This window comes from Astatotilapia calliptera, chromosome 12 (assembly GCF_900246225.1).
Source record: "Astatotilapia calliptera chromosome 12, fAstCal1.2, whole genome shotgun sequence".
Classification (NCBI taxonomy): domain Eukaryota; kingdom Metazoa; phylum Chordata; class Actinopteri; order Cichliformes; family Cichlidae; genus Astatotilapia; species Astatotilapia calliptera.
Window position 1 is genome coordinate 25,991,243 of NC_039313.1, and position 24,988 is coordinate 26,016,230.

The 24,988-nt window shown below is 43.5% G+C and overlaps 1 protein-coding gene across 20 annotated transcripts in view; it reads right to left on the reverse strand.

Annotated features, from left to right (window-relative positions):
- Window positions 1-933: 933 nt before the first annotated feature.
- Window positions 934-24,988, reverse strand: part of rimbp2b (RIMS binding protein 2b) — a 124,804-nt gene continuing 100,749 nt past the window's right edge. For 5 of the 20 annotated variants that reach the window (XM_026188870.1, XM_026188860.1, XM_026188865.1 and 2 more), the window contains 19 exons: window positions 24,759-24,907; window positions 24,110-24,189; window positions 23,424-23,533; window positions 22,441-23,322; window positions 19,903-20,054; window positions 18,727-19,380; window positions 18,344-18,493; window positions 17,870-18,031; window positions 15,609-16,385; window positions 14,410-14,518; window positions 13,734-13,859; window positions 12,211-12,392; window positions 10,028-10,196; window positions 9,786-9,848; window positions 9,350-9,453; window positions 7,966-7,992; window positions 7,359-7,430; window positions 4,378-4,512; window positions 3,009-3,491 (listed from right to left, as the gene is read on the reverse strand). In XM_026188870.1, the coding sequence (XP_026044655.1) occupies window positions 3,465-3,491; window positions 4,378-4,512; window positions 7,359-7,430; window positions 7,966-7,992; window positions 9,350-9,453; window positions 9,786-9,848; window positions 10,028-10,196; window positions 12,211-12,392; window positions 13,734-13,859; window positions 14,410-14,518; window positions 15,609-16,385; window positions 17,870-18,031; window positions 18,344-18,493; window positions 18,727-19,380; window positions 19,903-20,054; window positions 22,441-23,322; window positions 23,424-23,533; window positions 24,110-24,189; window positions 24,759-24,907 (4,130 nt within the window). In that variant the 3' untranslated portion in view covers window positions 3,009-3,464. Of the gene's footprint in view, window positions 2,015-3,008; window positions 3,492-4,377; window positions 4,513-7,358; window positions 7,431-7,965; window positions 7,993-9,349; window positions 9,454-9,785; window positions 9,849-10,027; window positions 10,197-12,210; window positions 12,393-13,733; window positions 13,860-14,409; window positions 14,519-15,608; window positions 16,386-17,869; window positions 18,032-18,343; window positions 18,494-18,726; window positions 19,381-19,902; window positions 20,055-22,440; window positions 23,323-23,423; window positions 23,534-24,109; window positions 24,190-24,758; window positions 24,908-24,988 lie in introns of those variants that run through there. The other 15 variants (XM_026188866.1, XM_026188863.1, XM_026188859.1 and 12 more) reach the window with 12 other exon arrangements.

Consider the following 24,988-nt stretch of genomic DNA (forward strand, 5'->3'; position numbering starts at 1 on the left):
TTTCACGCACAAGAATGGACATCTGCACAATCCCTTAGGGCAGCTTTGAAAATACATTGGCCTTCAATTCATTGTACATTCACTACTCTACATTAAGGTGTAGATATATATATAGATATATCGATATACAGTACTTGTATCCTGCACCAACATAAAGTGGGACACTGAACAGGCATCACTGACGGATTGGCTTGAAGAAAAGTATTTCAGATCAAATATATTTTGGGTTAGGAGGGGCAGCATAGAGGTAGCCTTGTGTCTCACTGTTTACTACTGTGAAGTCATCAAACCTGTAGCATTTAGTGAAGCTCAGAAGTGTTGCATGTTAGAAATCCACCGCAGTACAATGGCTGATTTGATCTGCCGATGCCATATCGCACAGTAACTATTTCTTTAATGCAACTGTAAAGTCATGTTTTAATTTGGGAGTATAGTGTCAACTTTAAAAAAAATCTCCATACATATGAATTTGGTATAGGGGGAGAATTTTCAAAAGTTTTTCTAGGATTACAAAAATGTTTATTTTTGAGAGGTTTAACAATAAATGGACGACAACACTGGAGACTTGAATAGTTCTACGTAAGCTCTGTCGCATGGAAACACAACAGTCACACAATACCCTGCATGTCACAAGTTGGGATTGACATTTGCGAACGCCTTTTATGAAGTAACATAAATGAATAGTAGGCATGAAACTGCATGCTCTACCGCAGCGGTCCCCAACCCCTGGGCCTCGGACCGGTACCGGGCCACGAGAGTTGAGGCTCAGGTGTGAAATGTATAGTTTTCAGGGCTATTTTGTTATCGTTTACTCAGTTTTCCTTGGTCTTTTCACGTGTGTTATGAATAAATTTTCGTTTTTTTGGTACCGGTACTAGTTTTATTTTGTTGTATTTATCCGCGACACCTTAAAGGCCGGTCCATGAAAATATTGTCGGGCATAAACCGGTCCATGGTGCAAAAAAGGTTGGGGACCGCTGCTCTACTGGACAAAGTACTACCCATTGTGCAATTATAAGGCAAATACATGGAGGTTGGATATACTAGGCATTGTCATTTAGGCTGATTTGACTGCAAAGACCCTGTAGTAAATACAGTATGTGCTTGTTGCTGACACGTCTCTGGGGAGGGAAATATGCCTATATCACAGCTGTTGAAGTAGGGCAGAAGAGAAGGAGTTAATTCTGCTGATTTGTCAACGTTTACTGCACAGTATGTCAGCTATGCTGACTTAAAAGTACTGCATGCTCCAGGTTCCACACTAACCCCGTTGCATCGTATGCGATCTGAAGGGGCCAGGAGGGAATGTGCTGAAGTAACGCATGCAAACCTTGTGTACAATTTACGACTGGCTGTTTTGGACTAGCTCAAAGACACTCAAATCCATCTTCACATCAAATTCAAACTGGACTCCAAGGTTCAAGTGAGCCCTCAGTATTTGAACGACATTCTGGTTTCTGTGTACAACACACTTGACTCATGATGTCTCTTAAGTGTCGCACTTGACCAAGCAGAAAATGAAAATCGCTGCAGGCTCAGTCTTTCCTTTCTACAGCAAAATCTCATCAGCCAGAGAGTTGGAGGTAAGATCACTACATCGTCCGACATTATGAGGTCTTGGGACCGTAATATGAAATGTTTTTGAAAATATGAGTGGATACTGTTCGACAAAGTACAAATATTCTAGTGTACAACAGATGTAAAAGAATAAAGCATTTGCTAAGCTCACAAATGCCACCTGTCCACTGCATTTGGATGAGTTTGTTTTTAAAACACTACAAGGATATGGCTGACACTCTCCAAGTATGTCAAGAAATTATTTTACAGCGCCAAGTCTTTGTAATAGTTTCTTCCCTTTGGAGAGCAGTCCCTTTTTCTTTTTGGAGGAGTACATGTCCATTGGGGCCCTGATGGGACTGCCGGGCCCCACGGTGGCGGGGCCAGAGCCAGGGATGTGTGGACGCACTGTGGAAGAGGCTGCTCTTCTGGGCGGACCCGATTTTTCCAATGGAACCTAATGGGAGACCCGTAAGGGACAGTTGAGGGTGTTAAAAAGCCAACCGTCTCTAACACCCCTGTCACTACTCCCCTCCTTCTCTTAAGTCCTTTCTGTCTCAGCTGGGCCAGCATAGCTCTGAAGTCTACTGCCCTCCCTGGATGTTGACCCACCCCACCCACTCTGTCAGGTAGAAACAGTGTTTGTACATATAGCTTTTTTTTCTTTTCTTTTTTTTTTAAATGAAGCTGCTATGAATAAACTACAGGAACATGGAATTTTAGACTTGACATTGACTAACTTCCACATCAGTTTAAGGTGACAACATTTCCCAACACTGTCAAAGGCGGGGCAGTTCCTCTCACATAAAAAGATACATTTGCATTTTGGGACAGATCTACATCACATTCACCTTCCTCCCTCTTACATATACATATTTACTGATACAACTGGGTTACAGAGAAACCACCAGCCACTCTTCCTTTTCTGTAATCATGAGCTAAAAGGCTCCTTTAAATTGCACTTTGGGAAGACACAGGACAAAAGATCACATTTGTACGAAGTTGCATTTATATATACATGTGTCAACGCACAGTAATTTACACACGGGTAAAAATGAAGTGTGATTTTGAAAGCTAGTCTACGTGACCTTTGAGAGAAAATTGTTTGTCCAATTACAAGTCAAAGCACAAAATAAAATGCACCACTGCTCAGAGTCAGGCTTCCGCCTTGGCATTTTAGCTAAATGCTAATGCAGCTGTTTTGCACGGCACCTTCAGTGCCATTTGCAGTGGTCGCTGTGCAGCAAAAGTTGCATAGTCTCACTTGAATTAAGAACCAGTTCTTGGTCGTCAACTAGCTAATCTTGGTTCACAGGATTAGGACTGATTTGAAAACCAGATCACAAACAAGAAAAGGCAAAATAATAATAATAATAATAATAACAAAACCCATCCTAAATTTGGCTACAGGAAGAAGAAAAAACGTGACAATTTGAAGTGTAAAACCAAACAAGCTTGTTTAAAATGTTTATTTTTGTGAATGTGGTTTTGCATAGAATTGCTCGATTTTCTGCTTTTCCTTGATTTTACTGTATATCTAATTTGAACTGTTATTTTCCAGATTTGAGGGTCGCTGTGCAACAATGGCCTTTTAGCTTACCATGACTTACAGCAGGAGCCTTGCTTCAGGAGACGGACATTGTCATGTACAACACTCAGAGAAACAACTGAAGATACCACACCTTTTTTTGTCTAATGCATTGGCTAGGGTTTCTATGTCCTACCAACAAACAGCATCAAGTTTTTTGGTAACACAGAGAAGTTTCCTAAAACAACCTACAGGAATGTCATACAAAGTATACATGTTGCATACCAGAAACTAAGGGTACCCATGACATCTGCATTAGACGAGGGGAGCGTAATCTTGGTATCCTCAGTTGCTCACTTACGTGACGGAAACAGAGCCTTTAAGGTGTGAAATGAACACTCTTCTTCTGTTTTGCCAAGCAGGTGAGGAAAAGAAATAAAACAAAAAAATATGGTGATGGCATTTCAATAGTTTGCACTATGACAATGGCAAATTAGAACACAAGGAAGGAAATATCTAATGACACCTATTAATATATTCTTTTTTAACAATTGCATTATTTGTTAAAACACAAAAATAACATCACATATTTACATTTAGTAAAGAGTTACTTCTGAAATGATTCTCTGATGGCAACATAGGCTAAGTGACCTTTGCGTGCTACTTTACAAGAAAGCAATTTACAAAACAAGGTGTTCAGGAGCAGATACAAAAAGTTGAACTACACTAGACTCATCTTTATATAAAATGATCAAGAGTTCATGCATCTGGACTATATACCATGCTGAGCTACACACTACATAGTTCATCTTTCAGTACAACAAAACTATTTACTCTATTAGAAATGACTTAAGATCAAACACAGAATATATTCATAAAGCATCTGTCAGAATGCTAAATACACATGTGCAAAAAAAGGTATTAACGGATCTTTTCCCAGACATGACATGACAAGTAAAAAGTCACAGGAGCTTCTTGCCCTTTAATTTTACTCTCATTGAGAATGCTTTATGAATACAATATATCCATGTATTATACAATGCAGAACTCCCACTCCCACCCACAGCAGTGAACATGAAAAATAAAATACCTCTGTCTTAAAATTTCTTTTTTTTTTTTTTCTTTTCATCGATTTCTTAGACATCTATTTATTTACAGTGTAATGCTATAAAGTCAGAAATCCCTTTTTGCTCAATGAGACACACACGCACAGACACAAAACTAAAGGAGATAGAGGGAACTGAAAACAGTAAATGGATGACAGAGCGCTAGTACTGCGAAGGAGCATGTACCCTTTTGGTCTTTATCCGTGCTGGAGTGTCCTGGGGGTACCGAGATGGTGAGTCAGTGAGAAAAACCTCTACATCATCAGGCACTTCTTCTAGAAAGTTGGAAGGAACAAGTCCCTTGTGTCCATTGAGCTCACCCTGTGGAGTACATGAGGACAGCGAGACTCACTGTGGTGTATTTAACTTTCAATTTTTACCTTTTGATTTAAACCTTTCTCCGCGTAGCAGGGATGGAGAATTTTAGCAGCAGTAAAACCGAGAAACTTGAGGAACACTCGCCAGCCACTTTATTAGTTACACCTGTTCAGCTTCTCATCAGCGCAAATATCTAATATCCAATCACGTGACAGCAGCTCAATGCTAAAAGGCATGTAGATAGGGTCGAGACGAGCTTCAGAGGTTGAGGACAAAAAGAGTTTTAAGTGATTTTGAACCTGCCATGGTTGTTGATGCCAGAGGGGCTGGTCTGAGGATTTCAAACAATTGCTGATCTACTAGGATTTTTCCAACAACCATCTCTAGGGTTTAAAGAGAACGATCTGAAAAAGAGAAAATATCCAGTGGGCAGCAGTTCTCTGGGGGAAAATGCCCGTTGATGCCAGGAGTCCGAGGAGAATCACCAGACTGCATTCGGCTGATGAGGAAAGCAACAGCTGGTTATGACCAGCAAATGCAGAAAAGCATCTCTGGATACACAACCAGATGGGCTTCAAAAACGCAAGACCACACTGGCAGCCACTCCAACAAGGAAACTTCTAACAGGAAACTGAGACTATAATTCACACAGCCTCACCTAAATTGATCAACAAAAGAATATAATTATGTTGTCTGGTCTGATGAGTCTCAATGTCTGCTGCAACATTTGATGGTAGAGTCGGAATTTGGCAGAAACAACATGAAAGCATGAATCAGACCTGCGTTGTATCAACGCTTCAAATTGGTGGTGGTGCAATGGTGTCGCTTAGCATCAGGTCACCATCATTTAAACACTACCTGAGTAGTGTTGCAGACCATCCTAATCCCCTTATGAACACAGTGTACCCATCTTCTGATGGCTGCTTCCAGTGACATAATGCATCATGTCAGAAAGCTCAAATCATCTCAACTGGTTTCTTGAAACACAACAATGAGTTCACTGAACCCAAATGACCTCCAGAGTCAGGAGACATCAATCCATCACAGGACCTTTGGGATGTGGTGCACGACATGGATGTACAGCCAACACATCTGCAGCAACTGTGTGATGCTGTCATGTCAATATGGACCAAAATCTCTAAGGAACATTTCCAGAATCGTCTTGAATCTGTGCCACGAAGAACTAAAGCAGTCCTAGAGAAAAAAAGAGGATCCAACCTGATACAGGAAGGTGTACCTAATAAAGTGGTTGATGGTTGTTTTCCTCACTATTAATTTCCTTCTCTGCCAAGCCTGTTCTTGTGTTGCAGTTTTAGGCCAATTAATCCTTCATTATATTCCTTCATTCTCACATAACCATTTTTAGATGCGTGTTATCATTTTCCTTTAACTGCAGGAGAACCCTCCTGTGTTTGACAGGATCTTGGTATCATATGTTCTTTCACAAGAAAACAATATTATGATTGATTGATTTGATCATTTGCATAACTGTATCAGAGAGAAATCTGATCACTGACACCTAAAGAAGCATCTTCAGCTGTGAGAAATCTGGCCAAGATCTCAATGCCTGGCTTCAGTCTGGGATTACATGAAGACAGAACCTAAATCCGCCATGAAAAACTGTAATTGCAAATTGGTTCCTGTAGACAAAAGATAGTCCGCTACAGTAAAGCATATTCTATACCGTATTTTTCAGACTATAAGGCGCACTTAAAATCCTTTAATTTTCTCAAAAATCAACAGTGCGCCTTATAATCCAGTGTGCTTTATGTGTGAATTTTGGTTGTGCTTACTGACCTCGAACCAATTTTATGTGGTACACGGCAATCTGTCAAAAAATGTTTTAGTACGACTTTGGTAAACTAGCCGCACCGGTTGATGGATTGTCGGAGCATTACGGCTACCGTAGTCAAGAACCTTGCGGAATAATCTGGGTCCAAAACTCCCTCCGCTTCAGGTCCCAAAGTCAAACAAACACTGCGGCATCACTGAGAGTTAAAAACTGTCTAAATTCTTTCACAAAATGATCAGCGTTGCTGCTTTACCAGGTGTAACAATTAAGTAACAATTAAATAACATCCAGGCGTCCATGAAAACAGAATTTATTAAATTTAATGGCGTTAGAAGTTAGCAGGAAGTTATCTCGCTAGTTTCCATCTAAACATGATATAGCATGTTCTAAGAAATTTCTGAAAAAATTAAAACGTACAGCTCTACTATCACTTCCAACATAAATGAAGACAGAAAACTAAACAGTAGTGACTTTTGTACGGTTACTGAAGTTGTGCTAGCTGGTATATAATGATGTGCTACGTGATCGCTAGCGACTCAGCTATGTTAGCATAACATAAACAGTAAGGCTGGAGGATGAATGCTAACTTTTTCTACTCGATAAAAGTTAACGTGAGGGTTCCCAATGGTTAGGGACAAATGCAGTCGCATGGCAGGATGCTGTAAACATACCAAACTTCAGCCGGGAGAACAACTGAGATAATCCAGCCACAATACCAGGTTAGTCATTAAAATACTGCAACAACATGGCAATAGAGCAGCTGCAAGAGAATTCAACATTAATCAGTTAATGGTAGGGAAGTGGAGGAAGCAAGAAGAATGAGTTGAGTAAAGTTTGACTTATCTGACTGTTTTGTTTCGCTTAATGCGCCTTATAATCCGGTGCACCTTATGTATGAAAACAGACCCGTTCATCAACAGTGCGCCTTATAGTCCGAAAAATACGGTAAATTAATTTATAAAGTGCCCCAAAACCTTTAGCTGAATCACTTTTTTTTGTCCATAAACCTCGTATTGCTTTGTCCTCTGGTCAGCTCATGTGAATTCTGTGTACTTACATAGTAAAATCCATCTTCATCTATTTCACCAAAAACTGTGATGACATCACCGGCACAGAAAGTCAGTTCAGTCTGTCAAAGAAGAAGAAGAAAAAAAATAGCATTACGACATGTTTAGCCCATCTCTGTCCGTCACAGCAAGCGAGCACTCTCCAAAACATCCAGTTCTCGGGCAGTGTCATGAGTTTGAAATGCTTTTGCTTCCTTCTCCAAATCACTGTGATGCATCTTAAACACTAGTGTCAATTCAGTCTCAGCACTCAGGACTGTTGCAACTGTTAATGCATCAAATGTTGTAACTTTGAAGACAGGATTGCAGCACACTGGGCACATCTCTTTTATGGGATTCTGGAGAACACATAAACCAAACAGCGCATGTGCACAATATGTAGGAGAGCGGTCAACACAAAAGACCAAACCAAGGAGGGGAGATGCTGGCTCAGGCAATGCATGTGAGGGGCTTTAATTCATGATCACCGAGGAGAGGACAGAGGGCCGTGGCCTGGCATCCGAAGCCCACCTCCTCTTTTGCACTCCAACAAACGGGTGGGGGGGGAAGAAACACACAGAGAGCAGACAATACCGTACCCTCCTAACCCTCACTCACCTCCTCATTCAGTCTGTTGCCTTCATACTGTGTCGGTGGCAGTGCCAATAGAAAGGTGAGAGTAAGTGAAATGGGGGGAGGGGCCAAAAAAAAAAAAGACAGCACAAGCTAACACAGCGCTAACTCCTCAGATAACCTCACCTGTGCACATATTATCCAGGGAATAATAATAAGGGAATAATTCCACTTTGTCTTAAAGAGTTTAACAAGAAGATTAATACAACTTCATCTGTCTGTTAAATAAGACCAGGGCGCCAGGTGAGCAATCGTCTCCAGGGCTGAAATATGAAGCCAATCCACAAATGGGTAGTTTCACATTTTTTAATGGGAGAACAGTGGTTGAAGACCACAGGATGAGCAAAATTATTGCGACTGAACACGGTGAACTTGCAATCTCAAGTAATCTGCTTCGAATACAGGTACCAGTTTTCACTTGCAGTCAGCTGACGTCTTCAAAAGGAGGCGCGTCAAGATGGCAATAAAATGGCAATGACACCGAGTCAGTCTGCTGTCAATTTCCCCCTGAATAGGGTGAAGCTGGCAAATGCATCCAATCTGTTTGTAATAATACGGCAATTAACTGTGATCTGCACACAAAGAAACTCAATTAAACTGAAATACACATAAACTTGGCAGCTGCTTTACAACTGAAAGGGAGTGTTGTTGGTGGGCAACCAGTTGGTTGCCACCAGCTACTTGTGATCGGTTTCCAGCAGCAAAAAATTAAATGCAATGACTAAACACATTAAGGGTTACAGTTCTGCGTGATTAAGGGCTTATGTGCTTCAACTGAACGCAGCTGTCAGGGATTACCTAAGCTAACTGAAGCCAAAAAAGTGGACCTTTCATGCCTTTAACCCAATTATCTGACAAATAACAGCTCGCTACACAGTGAACTGGATATCTAAGGAATTTTTCTCCATTTTTTTTAGGAACCTGTTGAAAAGTTAGCTCCGAAATTTAGCACCTCGCCCTCTCATTCAAGTGTGGTTGTGAAGCTCCTAAAAGCCAAGATGGTGGTAAACCTAAACTCATGAGCATACTTAACGTGACCTAAGATAAATAAAGGTCGACACAGATTTGTTTTTGAAACCAGAAATATGTGGATCCCTCCCTGCAGCCTCATGTCTGTTCATTTTTAACAGACAGACATGACTGTAGAATCAATCTTCTCATGCAACTCTTCAACACAGTGAGCATCTCTCAAACGGTCAAAATATTCCTTTAAATGCTAAACCTTGGAAAAAATACTAGCATTAATAGTAGAATATAATCTCTCATTGCCTGCATGACTCAAAATATTTGGTGCTTTTTCTGCTTTTACGCCTCTGTGACAAACAATGATTGAGACATAGCGGAAAGCTGGAGCTGCGGGGAACGGTACCTCGACGTCAACGTTAGGGGAGCTTTCTCGGGGGTCGTAGTCATACAGAGCCACCATTCTTCGCGTGGACATCGGTTGCTGACGCCCGCTTCGCCTGTTTCTTTCTAAGAAGAAGAAAAGCAGAATACAGATAGAGAGACAAGAATAATCACTGGTAAGAATTTAAAAACGGAACTGGGTGTGATGACCAATGACCATACATAATGCTCGTGTAAGACCATGTGCCTTCAGTTTAAAGTGTGTCCATGTTAGAATGACAGAAAATATAATACATGTATTCAAAATCATTATATCTGGAAAACCCCTTGAGATATACCAGCTCATTTTCAAGAGGGGTACAAAAATTTAGCCCACAGATGAATAAAGATGGTGAAGAGTGAAAAACAAGCAGTAAAGATGAAGCGGAGAGCTTAAGAGCATCTCGCTGCACACAGACCTCTTTTGGACTTTCTGGACCTGCGATTTATTGAGCGGCCATCTTTGAAACGGTCACAGTTCACTTCACAGGAAAGCAGAAAAACATAATTAAGCAGGGAGAGTAGAGGAAAGGAGAAGCGAGTCAGTAAAAGACAGTCCAGTGTATCATTAAGTTGGCTAGATAGACACAAAGGTTATCAGGGCAGAAGGAAGAAGAAAAGTCAGATGGTCATTTAGGAGGAAAAGAAAAACATGTCTCACCTAACTTCTCCACAGGAGTGTTAAGTGGGAGGAAGCCCTGTTTAAGGAGCTGGTCCATCATTTCATTGTCTTCTGTTTGGATCTCGGAGACCATGTTACAGGGGATCAGACCCACTCGATCTCGGATCTCTGCCCTGTAGAAACCATCCGTGTCTTTGTTCCCAAACACCTAAAAGAACAAGTATCAGAGTCAAAGGGCAGATACCATGAAACTGACAGATTAGGAGTGGACAGCTTATCTGGTCTTTAAGTCTGACGCCATTTGCCGTGTCTGGGCCCAAACTCCACTGCCGGTCCCCAAGTGAAACGATCACTGCGGCATCACTGAGAGTTGAAAAACTGTCTAAATTCTTTCATCTCTAATAAAATGATCAGTGTTGCTGCTCTACCAGGTGTAACAATTAAGTTTAACATCCAGGCATCCATGAAAACAATTGATTAAATTTAACAAAGTTAGCAGGAAGTTAGCTCGCTAGTTTCCATCTAAATATAATATATCATGTTCAGACAGAGATTTCTGAAACAAATTCATACGTACAGCTCTGCTATCACTTTCAACATGAATGAAGACAGGAAAGTAAACAGCAGTGATGTTTGTTGGGTTGCTGAAGTTGTGCTAGCTGGTATTTAATGATGTGCTATGTGATCGCTAGTGACTCAGCTCTGCTAGCATAATATAAACAGTGAAGCTGGAGGATAAACGCTAACTTTTTTCCACTTGATAAAAGTTAACTTGAGGGTTCCCGATGGTTAGGGACAAATGCAATCGCATGGCAGGATGCTGTAAACGGGCAAACTTCAGTCACTAGAACAACTGAGATAATCTATCCTCAATACAAGGTTAGCCATTAATATACTGCTGCATGGGCTGGGCTGTAGTTACATTGTAAGGTTTTAAAAACTGAACTTTAAAATGAATATCGGTAATAAAAACCCAGAGAGGCCGACAGTGATCACTGACCATTTTTAGGAGATTAAATGGAAGAAGATACAAAGCATTAAAATATGTTAAAAACACATCAGCCTTAATTAACGCAGAGTAGTTTGGACCCGGAAGCAGGATTCATCACGTCATCACTTAAAGACCGGATTGCTATTTAAAGGCAACAACATTTAAAGGTGGGTGAATTTAATAACAAAAAATTGGGGGTTATGAAGCTAAAGGATGACTGATATAGGATAAGGTGCATACCAATATTTGGTGATTTTAAAATCCAATATACTGATAAATGCTGATCCTTTTTTCTTTCAGACAGCCTTCCTTGGTTGTTGTGTTGCCAAAGGGGTAGGGCTGTGCGATATGACCACACTCTTATATCCCGATATAAGACATCTATCGTCCCGATAACTAAATAAATCACAAAAATTTAACATTGTCTGTAAGTTCTGTGAATCTCAGGAAGCTGGACTTGGAAGTGTTTCCAGCTGGGTGTCGTGTACCTGGAGTTTTAACCGATGCATGAAACTATACAATTTTTGACATAAGTTGTAACGGCCACCATTTTCATTGTGAGTATTTATTACACAGCATGCTGCGGGGAAAAGCCTGTTGTAACTTTTGAGTCTAAGGTTTATGTTTTAGCACCTGACGGCTCTTTTTTGCTTCTCACCCGTAAACTCTCTGCATACTCTTTCACGTGGTTCAGTTTATTTTGAAAAGTCTCAACAGGATCTTGAGCTTTATTGTGAAAGGTTTATGTGGAAAATAAACAAGCGGACACGTGATGGTTTTACCGTCGTTGTTGCTAACGACAACGCATAAAAACAGTCGCTTGTCCGTCCGTAGTGTGGTTATATTAAATATAAGAGAAAGAGAGAACTTTAAGAAATTAATATAGCCACTACAGTGACCATAAAAACTATGAAAAGATGTTGCTGTAAACAGTTTATTTTGCGACACCACGAAACAAACGATAGTGTAAAATGAAACGATAGATGTTTTTATGTTATATCGAACAGCCCTACAAAAGGGAGTGCCCTCTGGTGGACAAACTATGCAACTTCATCACTCAAAATATGGCTGAAGGGTGTTTCTCCCATTTCTTCATTGATTTTTTTAATTTTCGTTCATTAGCTGTTATAAATGCTGATATTGATAGATTAGCCAATAACTAATATCGGCCAATAATACTGCCCCACCATGTCTGTATGGTATGCACGTATTTAAAGAGACAGTCTACCACCTTGATGATCTGGCCTTCCTTGAACGGCAGCTCCTCATCAGCAGCGTCGGGATTAGGAGACATGGACAGGGGGTCATAGTCAAAGAGAGCCACAAACACACGGGTCATCTCCTCCGGCTCGGACTCCTCGTAGTAATCCGGGGAGCGCCGTCCCCGCCCGTGCCTGCGCCCACCATAGCCGTCTGAAACATAGAGGAGGCCTCTGCTGCTACTACCAGCCTTATACAGCCACGTTGGCTGTAGAGGCAATGAGAGCAGAAGATGTCTCTTTGTTAGAGCTGACAGGGGAGCGGGCGATGAGATGCATGTGTGAAAAAGGAGCCAGGGGTTTAATGCGATAAATACAATTTTACCTTGGTTACAATATTAACTTGGAAAACAACCAGGCCCTTTTTTTTTCAACGAAACGATCGAAACACACCGGGGTTCTTTGTTCACACATCTCTGCTTGCTGGCGTGTCAGTTACCAAACGTCACACAACAACACAACACAGGCAGGAAATGCGTGTCAGGCAGTTTTGGGAGGGTGCAAGGGAAGCTGAACAACCATACACACCAGGAGGACACAAGTAACACTGCACTGTTGCTCATTGCTGTTTCACTGCCTTATCTCGCAGAGGCTGATTAGCATGCATGCTTTCATGAGTTCAGACACAATGAGGAGGGTGTTCCCACAACAACACAGGTGTAATGTCATGCTCTGAGGCCAGATCTGGAAACAATGTGCAGAGGAAAAGGGCAAGGAGGCACGTTCACATGGGTGATAACACATCAAATGCCCCAGCAGCTCCTGGCAGCATAGATATCAGGGACAGTGAGGGGGAAAGGATGAATCTGATATCAGTTCCTCATGCTTCTCATGGATCACCATGTTAAATGTTACAATGGCAGATTATAAGTCTAAAAAATGGCTCGGAAATATTGCAACAACTTCCCGCTTAGCAACTGAAATATGCCATTTGGGTGGTGTAAAATGTGCTTCAACAGTCGGAAGTAATGAATGTGCACCTGAGTGATACGGACAAAGCAGGAATGCAATAATTCATCCAGTAGTGTGTCCGTCTTTCTCACTGTACTGTAAACAGCTCATGCAAAAACGTACAAAAGGGGCTACAGTCTCATAAAGGCAGGGAGAGGGAAAAGAGGAGGTCGAGGAAAGAATAAGGTGGGAGGGGAAGGGGGAAAAAAAAGGCATTGCTAAGTTGCAGCAGGTTGGAGAGTGGGCTGGACATGGAAGGTAGATGGGAAGACAGGATAGGTGGGTTGGGGTTTCTTGGGGTTTAAGGCATTAGGAGTACATACAGGGAAGGGATTTTCATTCTCCAGCAACAGGAAAAAGTGGCCAGTCTTGTCTTCCCCCGTCAGCTTTTTTCAGCTAAGCTAAACTAAACCAAACAAAGCAGCTGTCCAGAACAGAACAAAGACCACCGCGACATCACTGCATGTGTTCAAACAACAGCGCTTGGGCTTTTCTGGCATGGTCAAGGTGAATTGTCATCTTGGAGAGAAGCTGTACCACATACCATATTGATCCTCTGAGGACATAGATCGCCATATCCTGCGCCGAGCTACACTGCCATAGTAAACATCCTCCTTGACGGGTGAGAGGTTCCCCTCACTCCCCTCACTGTTACTGTCCATGGTGATCTCTACAGAAGACACCAATCACAACGGTCAGAGATCCCCCCTCACACACACTCTGCTCTACCCCATGGCCCATTCACTCATGCTGAGACAGTAGGATGATGAGGTTACCCTGAGGTGGGGGTGGGTGGGTGGGGTTAGGGTGCACAAGGCAACAGGTTTTCACTCTGGAGTCACTGGATGTAAAACAGCAATGCTTGCACTGTTTGCGAGGAGGTCGGATTGGCTTGGTAATGGAAACATGTTAACCCACGGTAAACACAGGGACAGTGGGGGCGTGTCTGAGGTGAACTTTCCTGCAAAACTGCATGTGAACATTTGGCAAATCCAGCTCATGAGGATGGACAGCTACAGGGTGTGCAAACACCACCACCCCCCTCAAAAAACAAAACAAAAAAACAAAACAAAACAAAAAACACGGGGGGTCTACGTGGTTGTTTAAGCTCTATGGGAGAGATGTACAGCTCGGCTCATATGGGTAGACATGGTATAAATCACAAGCACAAACATCAGTGGCCCTGCAGGTGGAGATCCTCATGTGGTGACCTCACTAACCAATGGATGGGATAGGTCGTCGCTGAGGAGGGGTGCCGATGTGAACCGGCCTCCTCCCTGAATGGTCCAGACGATCGGCGCTTCCATGTGACGGCGAGTTCCCAATGATCTTAGGAGTGAAAAACAACAGAGAAGAAGTCAGCACCGCGATTCACCTACAACCTGCAGGCAAGTAAACATTTAAAATAATATTTCAAAAAGAAACCCCACAATCCTGTTAAAACAACTAAAAACAAAAACATAAGAGCAAATGATGTGGTTTCCATTTGTCCTTAGGAAGGCAAAATAATAGAAAAAATAATAATAATGGTAAAGAAACCGATCAAACCATCAAAAGAAAAGTAAATCAAATCAACCCCCAACACAACAAGATGGACAGGGGTTCGGGAAAGGTCAGATGTTAAGCTAAAGACCATTTGTTTGTTTTGTTTTGTTCTGTGCATGTCAGCACCTTGATGAGAAAAGGAAGCAAATGATGGCACAAAGAGACAGAAATCATGGTGAAAGAACAGAGAGAGCGAGAGTGGGAAGAGAACGAGTATGAGCTTTGGGAAGCTGCGGTCAAATGAGCAAAAGATACTAACGCCTTTAGCCTGTGGCTTCGGATCACATCAGCTGAAACGACCTGAAAAGTCGTGATGAAGAAGAATTTTAAGACAGAGATGAAGGCTTAAATGAATCCCAACAGGCTAAAAGTCTTGAATTGGCCTCCTTTTTTGTATGTGAAGTGATGGAAAGCAGAAGATGGCTGGAGCTCTAGAGGGTGAGACATGGAGAGCAACGTATGAAGTCTGCAGCTGGCAGAGAGAAGAAGGCACAGGCGGGGGAGAGCAGAGGAGCAGCATGTCCCCATGCACTGCACAGAGACTTTCCTTTACATGGAGCCTTTCCCCTCAAAGACATGAGAAGTCAAAACTTTGTTAAATGGCCTTTAGGTAATTTGAAAGTTCTACTTTATAAAATCCACCGAACACTAGAAATACAAGCAAAGTAATTCACACAAAATAAAACATCAAATGAGACCAACCATGACCATGTGATAAACTGTCAAGAATGGAGGAAAACAGAAAGTCAAATGAAATAAAGGGGGGGTCTCTTAAAAAGAAAACAAAAACAAAAAAACAAACACACAACATTAAGAAAACAGAATGGCTGCAGCTTGCTGATGGAAAGTACATCAGAAAGTCTGAATCACACACCAGCGCCTGGTCCCGGTTGAGCCTGGACAAAGACTGGGCCCTAGCCTCCCTGTGGGGGCTGTAATAGACCCTGTCCAGCTCGTTCAGCCTGCCCTCGCTCAGGGCCCCTTCCCTGGAGTAGTTTCGCGGCCCAGCATCCCGACCGGGCCCAAAGTGCTCCCTGTTCCTAAAATCACCCGTGTGTACCGACTTGGCCGCGATCACTGGGACATCGGAGAACTCCTCCTCCACGCTGCACTGCCGTGTGAGAGTCCTTTTCCGGCCCATGGCCAGCGCCCGCCTCTCTACGGGGCCTTCACAGTGAATGATGCGCACAGGTCCTCGCATGGGGCTCCCGTGAGCGTAGTACCCTCGATGGCCCCGCCCTAGAGAGCCTTCTTCTTCACTGCCGCAGTCTAAACCGCTGTCAGGGCTCTTGGTGTTCTGGCGGTTGGGTCGTCCCAAGCTGCGGTCGTCGGCGCTGTAGCAGTACCGGCTGTCGGTGAAGCGAGGGGAAGAGCGTTGGCGTTGCAAGCGGGTGCTCTTGCTGGGGGTGAGATGGTTGCGCACGTGAGCGTCTTGGGGGTACATCCTCCGCTGAGTGTGCGGCGTCCCCGGTCGCCCCCCGTCTTCGAAGGACAGACGCTGACCCATGCTGTCCACGCTGTCTGACTCTTCCTCGGCCACCTCGGGGATGCTGTGGAGACGCTTGCTGCGGAGCGACTTCTGCTTCACCACCTCCCTCTGGAGGTCCCAGCAGTCTCTTTCCTCAGCTAAGTCCTGACGCTTGTAATATGCCTTCAGTCGCGACCGAGGTTGGGGGTAGGAGGGGGGTTCAACATCCCACAATTTCACAGTTCAGTTCAAGTAAACGGTTCAGTTTATATTTTTGCGAGGGAGGGGGAGGGGGTTGTAAAGTTTTTCGAAGGTTTTAGAACAGGCAGGAAACAACACAGTGTGTGAATAGAACAAATGGGGGGGAAAGACAAAATAAAGACAGAATTAGTTATTTGTGGCTATGTGGTAAGACATGCAGTCTCATTCCGTGAGGAGGAAATGGCATGCTCTGAACAGGAATCTGTCACAGCTTTAAGATGGAGCGTTAAATCGTAAAAAGTGGACACAGAGTTTACACATGGAAAACATTTAAACGAATGAAAGTACTGGACGCTGTGAGTGTTACAGGTGAGGGCGGTGGGAACATTTATAAGGATGAAATGAGCAGATGAAGTTTTTAAAAAGCAAAAAATGAGAAGAAAACAAAAGAACAATGCCAAGCTGAGTGGACGCACTCCTCCTGCGTATTCACATCGCTTTACAACATCTAAACGTTTAAAGAGAATAAAAAATGTGCAGCAGAGATTTACACATAGATGTGATGACAAAAAGGAGATGAAGAACTGGCGCACAGACAGAGTTAATACACCAGTATATACCCCTCATTAACACCTCATTGATCTACAGGTTTTACTGGACAAAATCAGTGGTATGCTAACCGAACCTGTAGTGATTTTCTGCTATAATACAAAGAAAAGATCAGCCAATACAGTACAGGTAGCTCTCGCTCTTATAATAATGCTTTTCTTTCATAATATCAAGTTGTCTTCCACACATCCCCGCTGACAGACCAAATGAAGACGGGATCATGTGCCGACAATGTTAACAATAACATTCAAATTAAACATTAGGACATGACAGACATAAACAAAAGTGGATATTTCCATTTAAGTACTCACTTAAATGAGATTCCCATGTGCACTTGATATGCCATGACCCTTTGATACAGTACAGTATATTAATAGTTGCATTTCAAGTTCACAGTCTTAACATTTTGACTTTCAACACTTGTAAAACTAGTCTGGTACAGTAAATCGAGCATCCAAATGCAATGCAAATGGTAAAAGAAAACACTGTATTTTTTTTTGGGGGGGGGGGGGGGGGGGGATTTGTTTACACCCTTTCCTTCTCACATGCATCTTGTACAGCTTATGTATACACAGCCATATGATCAGCCTGGGAAGAATAAAGCAGAGCTGGAGGGGCAGGGGTGGAGGAGCAGGTAGGGTGGGGAGAGTAGGGAGGCTGATTCGGCTAACGCAGCTAACAGGCACGGGAGATTAGCCAGGCAAAGCCACGACGGGCCTGGTTGTAGAGCTTGTGAAAGATAGCAGGTATCTCCAGAGGTGGCAGAGCCCTTCTTCCCTATATCTTTATTTCTCCCCACCTTCCTGTGTCCTCCCTCCAGGCCACTGTAGAGTGAAGGCGTGCAGGTAAATATGTACCTTGAGAGTGTTGTGAGAGTTGATGCTGCGTCTGCGGCCTTCCTCCAGCTGCATCTCAGAGTAAAGATCCTCCTCGTCCTCCTCCAGGATGTCAGACAGGTCAGATCCTCGGCTGCTCTCTGTGTAGTACTCCTCACTGTGGCTGTAGTGGTGATGATGGTGCTAAGGGAAATGAATGAGAGAAAGCAAGCTGAAGAGCGATGGTAAGTAATAAAAGCTCTGAATTCAGGTCCTTTATTTTCAGCAACTGTGTGATGCTGTCAACCTGAAACCTGCTGAATCTGTCCCTTTAAGAGTTAAGGAAGTTCTGAATGCAAGATGTATCTTATAAAGTGTCCAAATTATAAGCCTACAGTACATATTATAATACACACATTAAGATGGGACTCTGTTTGATTTCAGACTGATTTGATTTGATCCAGCAAACCGATTCTCCTGACACGCTGAGCACAGCTTGTGTTTTCTGTAAAGTACCTGTCTGCCTAACTCGGAGCCTCTGAGGAATTCATCCACTGAGGCGCCTCTCCTCCTGGCATGAGGCGAGTCGTAGCCATCCTCCTCCTCATCAGAGTTGACAGGATGCAAAGCATTACCTCGCTCACTGAAGATATTCCTTTTCTCGACCTGACAGGGGAAAAGTCAAACTTTTAGATGGAAAAAGGAGAGAAGAATAACCGAGAGGATGAGAAAGACAAACAAGTTGCTAACTATCTTACTATATTTTCACAAATCTAATGATTTCCTCCAAAGCACTGCTTGTTTACAAAGCAGCCTAAAAGATATTACCATTAGCTTTTTGGCTGAGAGCTCTCTCATCACAAGCTGTGAAAAGGTTTAAGAGTGAAATCCTCACACACCCGGTTACCCTCAGCAAACACTCTCTGGGCAGCTTCCCTGGCCATGGCCTTGGCGATGGTGTTGGGGATGGGGACTCCCTGAGGCTGCGGCAGGATCCTCTGTGGAGAGGGAGATCGCTGTGGCTGGAAGGGCGGTGGCTCCAGGTTGGGACCTCGCATGGGAGGCAGCGGAGACGGGGAGCGTTCCCAGGGCTGGGCTGGCCGCAGGCCCACCTCATGCTCTTTGGTTTCTGGCTCTCTGGCACTTACTAATGGTTTGGATTTGGGCATGGAGTTGCGGTGAAAATGCGGCTGTGGATAGGGAGGAGGGGGGCGGATGGGCTGCGAGTGAGGCTGTGCGTGGGGCAGCGTGTGGGGCTGGGGTCGAGGCAGAGGCTGCACCTGGGGCTGAGGGTGGTTCGGGGGGTACGTCGATGGATAAGGAGGGTGGGTTTGTGAGTGAACTGGGTGGGGTGTGGGATGGGAAGGTGCAGTGGTTCTGTGGGAAAGGCGTGGAGAGCCCAAGAGATTGTGCGGTATGATGGCCACAGGCGAGTCCTGGGACTCTCCTTGTGTTGATAACGTCCTTACAATGACTTCCCTCGCCTCCAGACCCTGAATCCTGGTTAAGTCCACAGTCACATAGTCTGCTGTGGGGTACAAGACCTCTGCTATCTGCATTTACAAAGAAACCAGAGTCTTTACCAAAGGGCAATTCAGAATGTCCTCATACAAACATACATGTATCAATATGCATTCGTAGCTTTTACATCTTGGCTGTCGTAAAAGTTCTACGAGACAGTTACCATAATTTAAAAACTCACTACAGGCAGATTTGAAGCCTTACAGCCACAGCACCATTTTTATACTTCACACTCACTTCACACCTCTCAGGGAACGTCCAAATACTTAATAAATAAAGCATATATCTGGCATTTAGTTCAAAATAAGATAAAAATGTAGTTACTGGATACATACGTGTGCATAACAAAAATAGCCTGTAGAAAAAGGGACCCAGGGCAAACCTGTTTATTTCTCATGCCTCGGGGCTGCATATGAACATTAAAGACTTTCTCCAGGAGATGGCAATAGAGTGCTACTGAGAAGTTACAACTCAGGAAGGCAGAGGCTACCCATTTTAAGATCTGCAGTGTAAGACTAAAAAAATAATAATAATAATAATTTTTTGTTTGTTACCTTTTGTCCCTTTGTGCACACGGCGTAGCCTATCACACTGGCTCCGTTGGAGGTTCCTGAAGACGTCAGGGGCGGCGGCTTCCATCTCACCTGCAGGAACCCGGGTGTTTGACCACACTGGACCTGCACCTCCTGGGGAGGGAGAGGGGGGCCTGCGGAGGACAGTGCACATTTATCAGACAAGGAGAGAGGAAATAAAGACAGACTGCCTGTTCCTGCCATCCCTGCCTGTTTTATCAAAAAAGAATGAGCTGACCTTTGTACTGTGGACCGCTGGCGTTCAATATCCACTTCACTGTGGGATGGAATAAGCATGTTCTCAATCTGGAGGATTTGTAGTACACGTCTCGAATTTAAAACCTATTTCACTAAGATGAATAGCTGGTATATCATATGATAACATCAGTCGGGAACGGCTGAATAGCAGTATTTACCAGTAGGATGATTTTTCTTTCTATCTATAAACAGGTTTATGTCGGGGCACTGGTTGAAAAATCCAAGTCTGCCAACATTGGCTATATGTATAGCAATATCATGCTCTTGCTGACAATATTCTTCCGAGCCTCAAAAAAACCCCAGTTTGCTATTTTCTCAATCTGTCCATCCTGCATGCATACTAAACAACATGCCCATCTGTGCAGCGCCGCCGTTCACCTGCAGCCACACAGCGAGCAAGAGGGAGTCACAGTCAGTCAGCAGAATCTCCGAGCCGTGACGTGCAGCTGCGCGAGCGTCCGGGAATCTACATCAGAGCAATCTTAATCACATTTCTAAGACTGACTGTTGGGAAAAAACGCAGTCTCTGAATAGCAGCAGTAGCTGTTTGGAGATTTCATTTCCTCTTGTCATTTTTAAACGGCCCCCGTCACAAACAACGCGCTCTCCTCCGAGAGCCGAAACGAGTGTTTAAATGAATATCTCAGTGGAGCCACTTTCATTAGTAGTGGACACAAACGGCAGGCGCTGATTTCCAGGGAGCGAACTGGTAGCCGCTCTGTGCGACTAATATTAAAAATGCATCACTAAGCACTAATGAAGCAACTTGTTTGAAGAACACACGCTGAGTGCAGAAGCCTAATATAGCACTTCCAGATACTGCCGTCGTCACTGACAGCGGCTGTCTGCCTCCACTATTCAGACAATTTTAGACGCCTCTAATTAACATATTCAATAGATGGGATCGTTTAATGAACTCTCAGCATGCGGGCTCGTCAGCTGCCAACACAAAATGTCAATTCAAACTTCAGCCTCGATCTCCGTCTTTCCCCCCTTTCTCTCTCTCTTTTTTCACTTCTTGACGTCATAACTCTCTGTCATCTCCCGTTTGGCTCCACTTTTCTCAGTGACTGCCATAATAATTGGAAGTGTCACCTTCCATGGTAAATGGAAGGTGTCACACATTAAACATCCCTCCGAGTGCATATAAAAAGCAATAATATGAACCATATTCAATCTATAGGCAACAACGGGCTGACTAGTTTTACCTGTCCATGGCTTTTCTCGCTTGACAGCAGGGCCGTGAGACCCAAGTTAACACTGGCAACAGTCAAGCAACAAAGAGCCTCCTGGGAGAAGAAATCCCAGAGATGCATGCTTAATATTTACACCCTTGTTTTCAGAATACTTCTTAAGCGGGTTTTCACATTACAGCTTTATCGGAACGTCTTTTTTCTTGTTTGTTCGTGTTTCTACCCTTTACGTCTTATCACAAAAGCACACACACAGATCCTCGAGGGCAATATAAAGGTAGCTGGGGAAGAATCTAAATGACTAAAATGTTTGTAAGTGTAATGACCTTGATGCGTGTGCCCGATTAAACACGATGACTGGTACCTCAGATGGAAATTTTTCAGGCTTTTATTTATTGTGAAATCAAAGCTTTTTATGCAGAACAAAGTCTATAAGAGCACCGTTCAGACTGGGATAAAAAGAAGGCCGTGTTAGCCTTTTATCCAAAGCATTTTGTACCTGCCTTGGTGCATTTGCAAACAACAAGACTTTGCTTCACACCGAGTGTCTGATTAACCTTATTTTCGCATGCAGCAGGCAGCTTTTTGCAGTTTGTATCGGCACCAAACAGCAGATAAGGTTAAGGACTAAGTGAGATATAGGAAGGGAAGCATGTTGTTACATATTTTTCTCAGACTTTGCTGAGTCTGTTGGATGTGTAAACATTCAACATTCACCTCAACAACTTTATACTGCCCCCAAGTGGGAAAAAAGAAAAAAAAGATAGACAAGCCAAGGCAAAATGTATTTTAAGCACAACACAAACCTTCAGCAGTAGTAGTAGTATTATGTGTCTTAAGCCACACCACCAAGGATTTTGTGAGGCTTTACTTCAGTAAGATGGACTGATCAACCAACCAACCAACCAACCAACCAAGAGACTAACATTGATATCTCTAGTCATGCTACCATGGCTACAAATATCCGAGCATTTCTAGCCACGGCCATGCAACCATGCACCATGCAAAGGAAAATTCCTCCACTGCTGTGATTCACAAAACCAATTATTTCTGCACTGGGGTGACTTACGTTTTAAGGACTGACCTGCAGGCTGAGTGCAGAACTCCACAGAGATTTCCCTCTTTTCCCTTTGATCCACTGGAAGCTGCCAAGGCACCTGATGTGGCTGTGCGACAACCTTCACCTTGTAAACTGTCATCGGCTTCAAGTTGAAAAACTTGTACTTATAGCCCCCTGCCTTGACCATGTCATACTCTGCACCGTTGAGGAAGATGGTGTGACTGTAGTTGCTGTTGCTGGGCATCCAAGACAGCTCAGCAGAGGCCTGCGTGATGCTGTCCACCCGCAGGTAGTAAGGTGCCACCACCACGTCCTTACCCACGAGAAGAGTGCACCGAAGTTCGTCTGACGGGCCCCTGTCAGTGATGCTCTGCACTGAGATGCGGTAGGTGTGTGTGGCCAGATTGAGCTTTTCAATAAGAGACTTTGTCCTGCCCCCGTAGGGGACACTCATACGAACCTCCTTATCCACCAAGACATTGTAGCCACTAATGGAGCCCCAGCCCGGTGGGAACACCGGAGGATCCCAGCCAATAATCACACTTTTGGCCAGTTGCTTAATCAGGTTGATGCGGCGGGGATAAGGCACAATGTCTTCACCGACCTCGTCAATGCTGACATCCAAGGTTCCCGTGCCATTGGTGGAGGAGCCCAGGAGGTCCATGCCCAAGCTGCTGGTGCTTAGACAGTCTAATTTACTGTCAGACAGCAGGCTGCTTATGCCTGTTCCTGTGCCGACCCCAGGTCTTTGAGGCCTCAGGCTACTGTGGTTGAGGTAGCCAGGTTCTTTAGTTAATATGTCCCTGTGCTGGACAGAGGGCGCCTCCTCATCTTGGATAAAATCTACAAAATTGGATGGGACGAGTCCTCTCTGTCCATCCAGCAGCTCTCCTGAGGACACAATAAGGATGCAGCTGGTACTTTGGTCACGTGGTAAAGTGCAAGATGTGATAAAAAAAAAAAAACAACACCTTTTTAAAAAAAGGCCTGACCTTCATAAAAGCCATCCTCGTCCATTGTTCCGTAAATGTAAAGGTACTTCCCAGCCACCAGGGGGAGCTCTGCCTCAGGATGCTCATTGGGTCCATCATAAGGATTGTAACTACAGTAAAAAGAAAACAAATTAATTAGCTTCCAAAGTGCACACTTTTTTGTTGCAATTATTCTCCATTTGGGTTTGTTTTATATAAAACACCACAAACATAATATGTATGTCGAGGAAAACGATTTGCCGAGCGCTGCTTTGAAAATACAAAGTTTTTTTTCTGTTCTATTATATTTGGCTGTTTGCAAATATGAGAGGGTTGAAGAGAGTGTGGGTTGAAAGCTTTGGCCCTGTTTCACAAATCTGTGTGCTTGAGGATTCCAATTATTTTCTATGCTGACAGGTTATTTTCTTTAGCAGCAGAAACACTGAGTCACATTTAAGACCACAGCGCTTGCGAGAGAAAGCAAATAACAGAGCAAGATTTTCAGTTCAGTGCGAGAGATTTTCCACCACCTCTGTTTTAAATGATCACAATGATTTCACTTTGGTTTAGGGGTAGGGGTGTAACGTAAGCACAAAGCCCTGTAGGTTTGAAATGATAAACTCATGAGGATCAAACTTTTTTTCCATTTATTTATTTTACAAATACAGCAGTGGTTGAAAAAGTAATTGTGTGTTTTGTGTGCATACCTGTAGCGAGCAACACACAGACGGACCTTCCCTGTGAACCGTGGTTTGGATCTGGTGGTGGAGCTGAGATCTTTGTCCATCTGGAGAAGGAAGCATTCACAGATTTTCACAGTTTCAACATCGAATGCTTCTTAATGTTTGCACGTTCCCTTTGGTTCAATGTTTTAGCTTGTGTCAACTAAATATATTTGATCAATCCCAAATAATCTGCATGAGTAACACCGAGAAGCCTCCTGGATTCCTGCTGTGTGGATTTTCTCGTGTTCAGCCCAAAGACATTATTTAGATTAAAATGAATCAGCATTTTCCCAAATGTGCCGTCTACGTAAGGGATCACAGAGGCATGAGCGAGGGAATGGATCTAATACCGGTGAGTTCATCTTAAAAAAAAATTATAATAAAAAGCTTTTTCACAGAAACTATTAGAGCTCCACTGACCTGAGTGACAACAGAAATGCTTTTGGGTAAATACGTGGAGCAAACGATTGAAATTATTGGGAATTCTCCCACGTTGTGTCTCAACGGTGTCGTTTGGGATTTTTAGACCGTCTTTCCACAGTTTATTAGATTCCATTTGTTTGAGATGTATCGAATCGATCTGATTTCGGACGTGTAAAAAGATAGAGTACAAATGGACACTATAATATACCTCAGAGAGTAAAGCCCGCGCTGGACTGCTGGCTCGACCGCGAGTGAGGAATGTTGGCTTGACAGAGAGGAGCTCGGGCTTGTCTCCGCTGACTTGGAGTGGTCGGATGAACTCCGATATCAAAGATCTGCTTGTTGGGGCCTCATTGCCTGTGGAACAAAAGCAACGTAGCTCCACACATCACAATATAACAGAACTAATATCAAAGTCAGAATTTTCATCTTGTATTT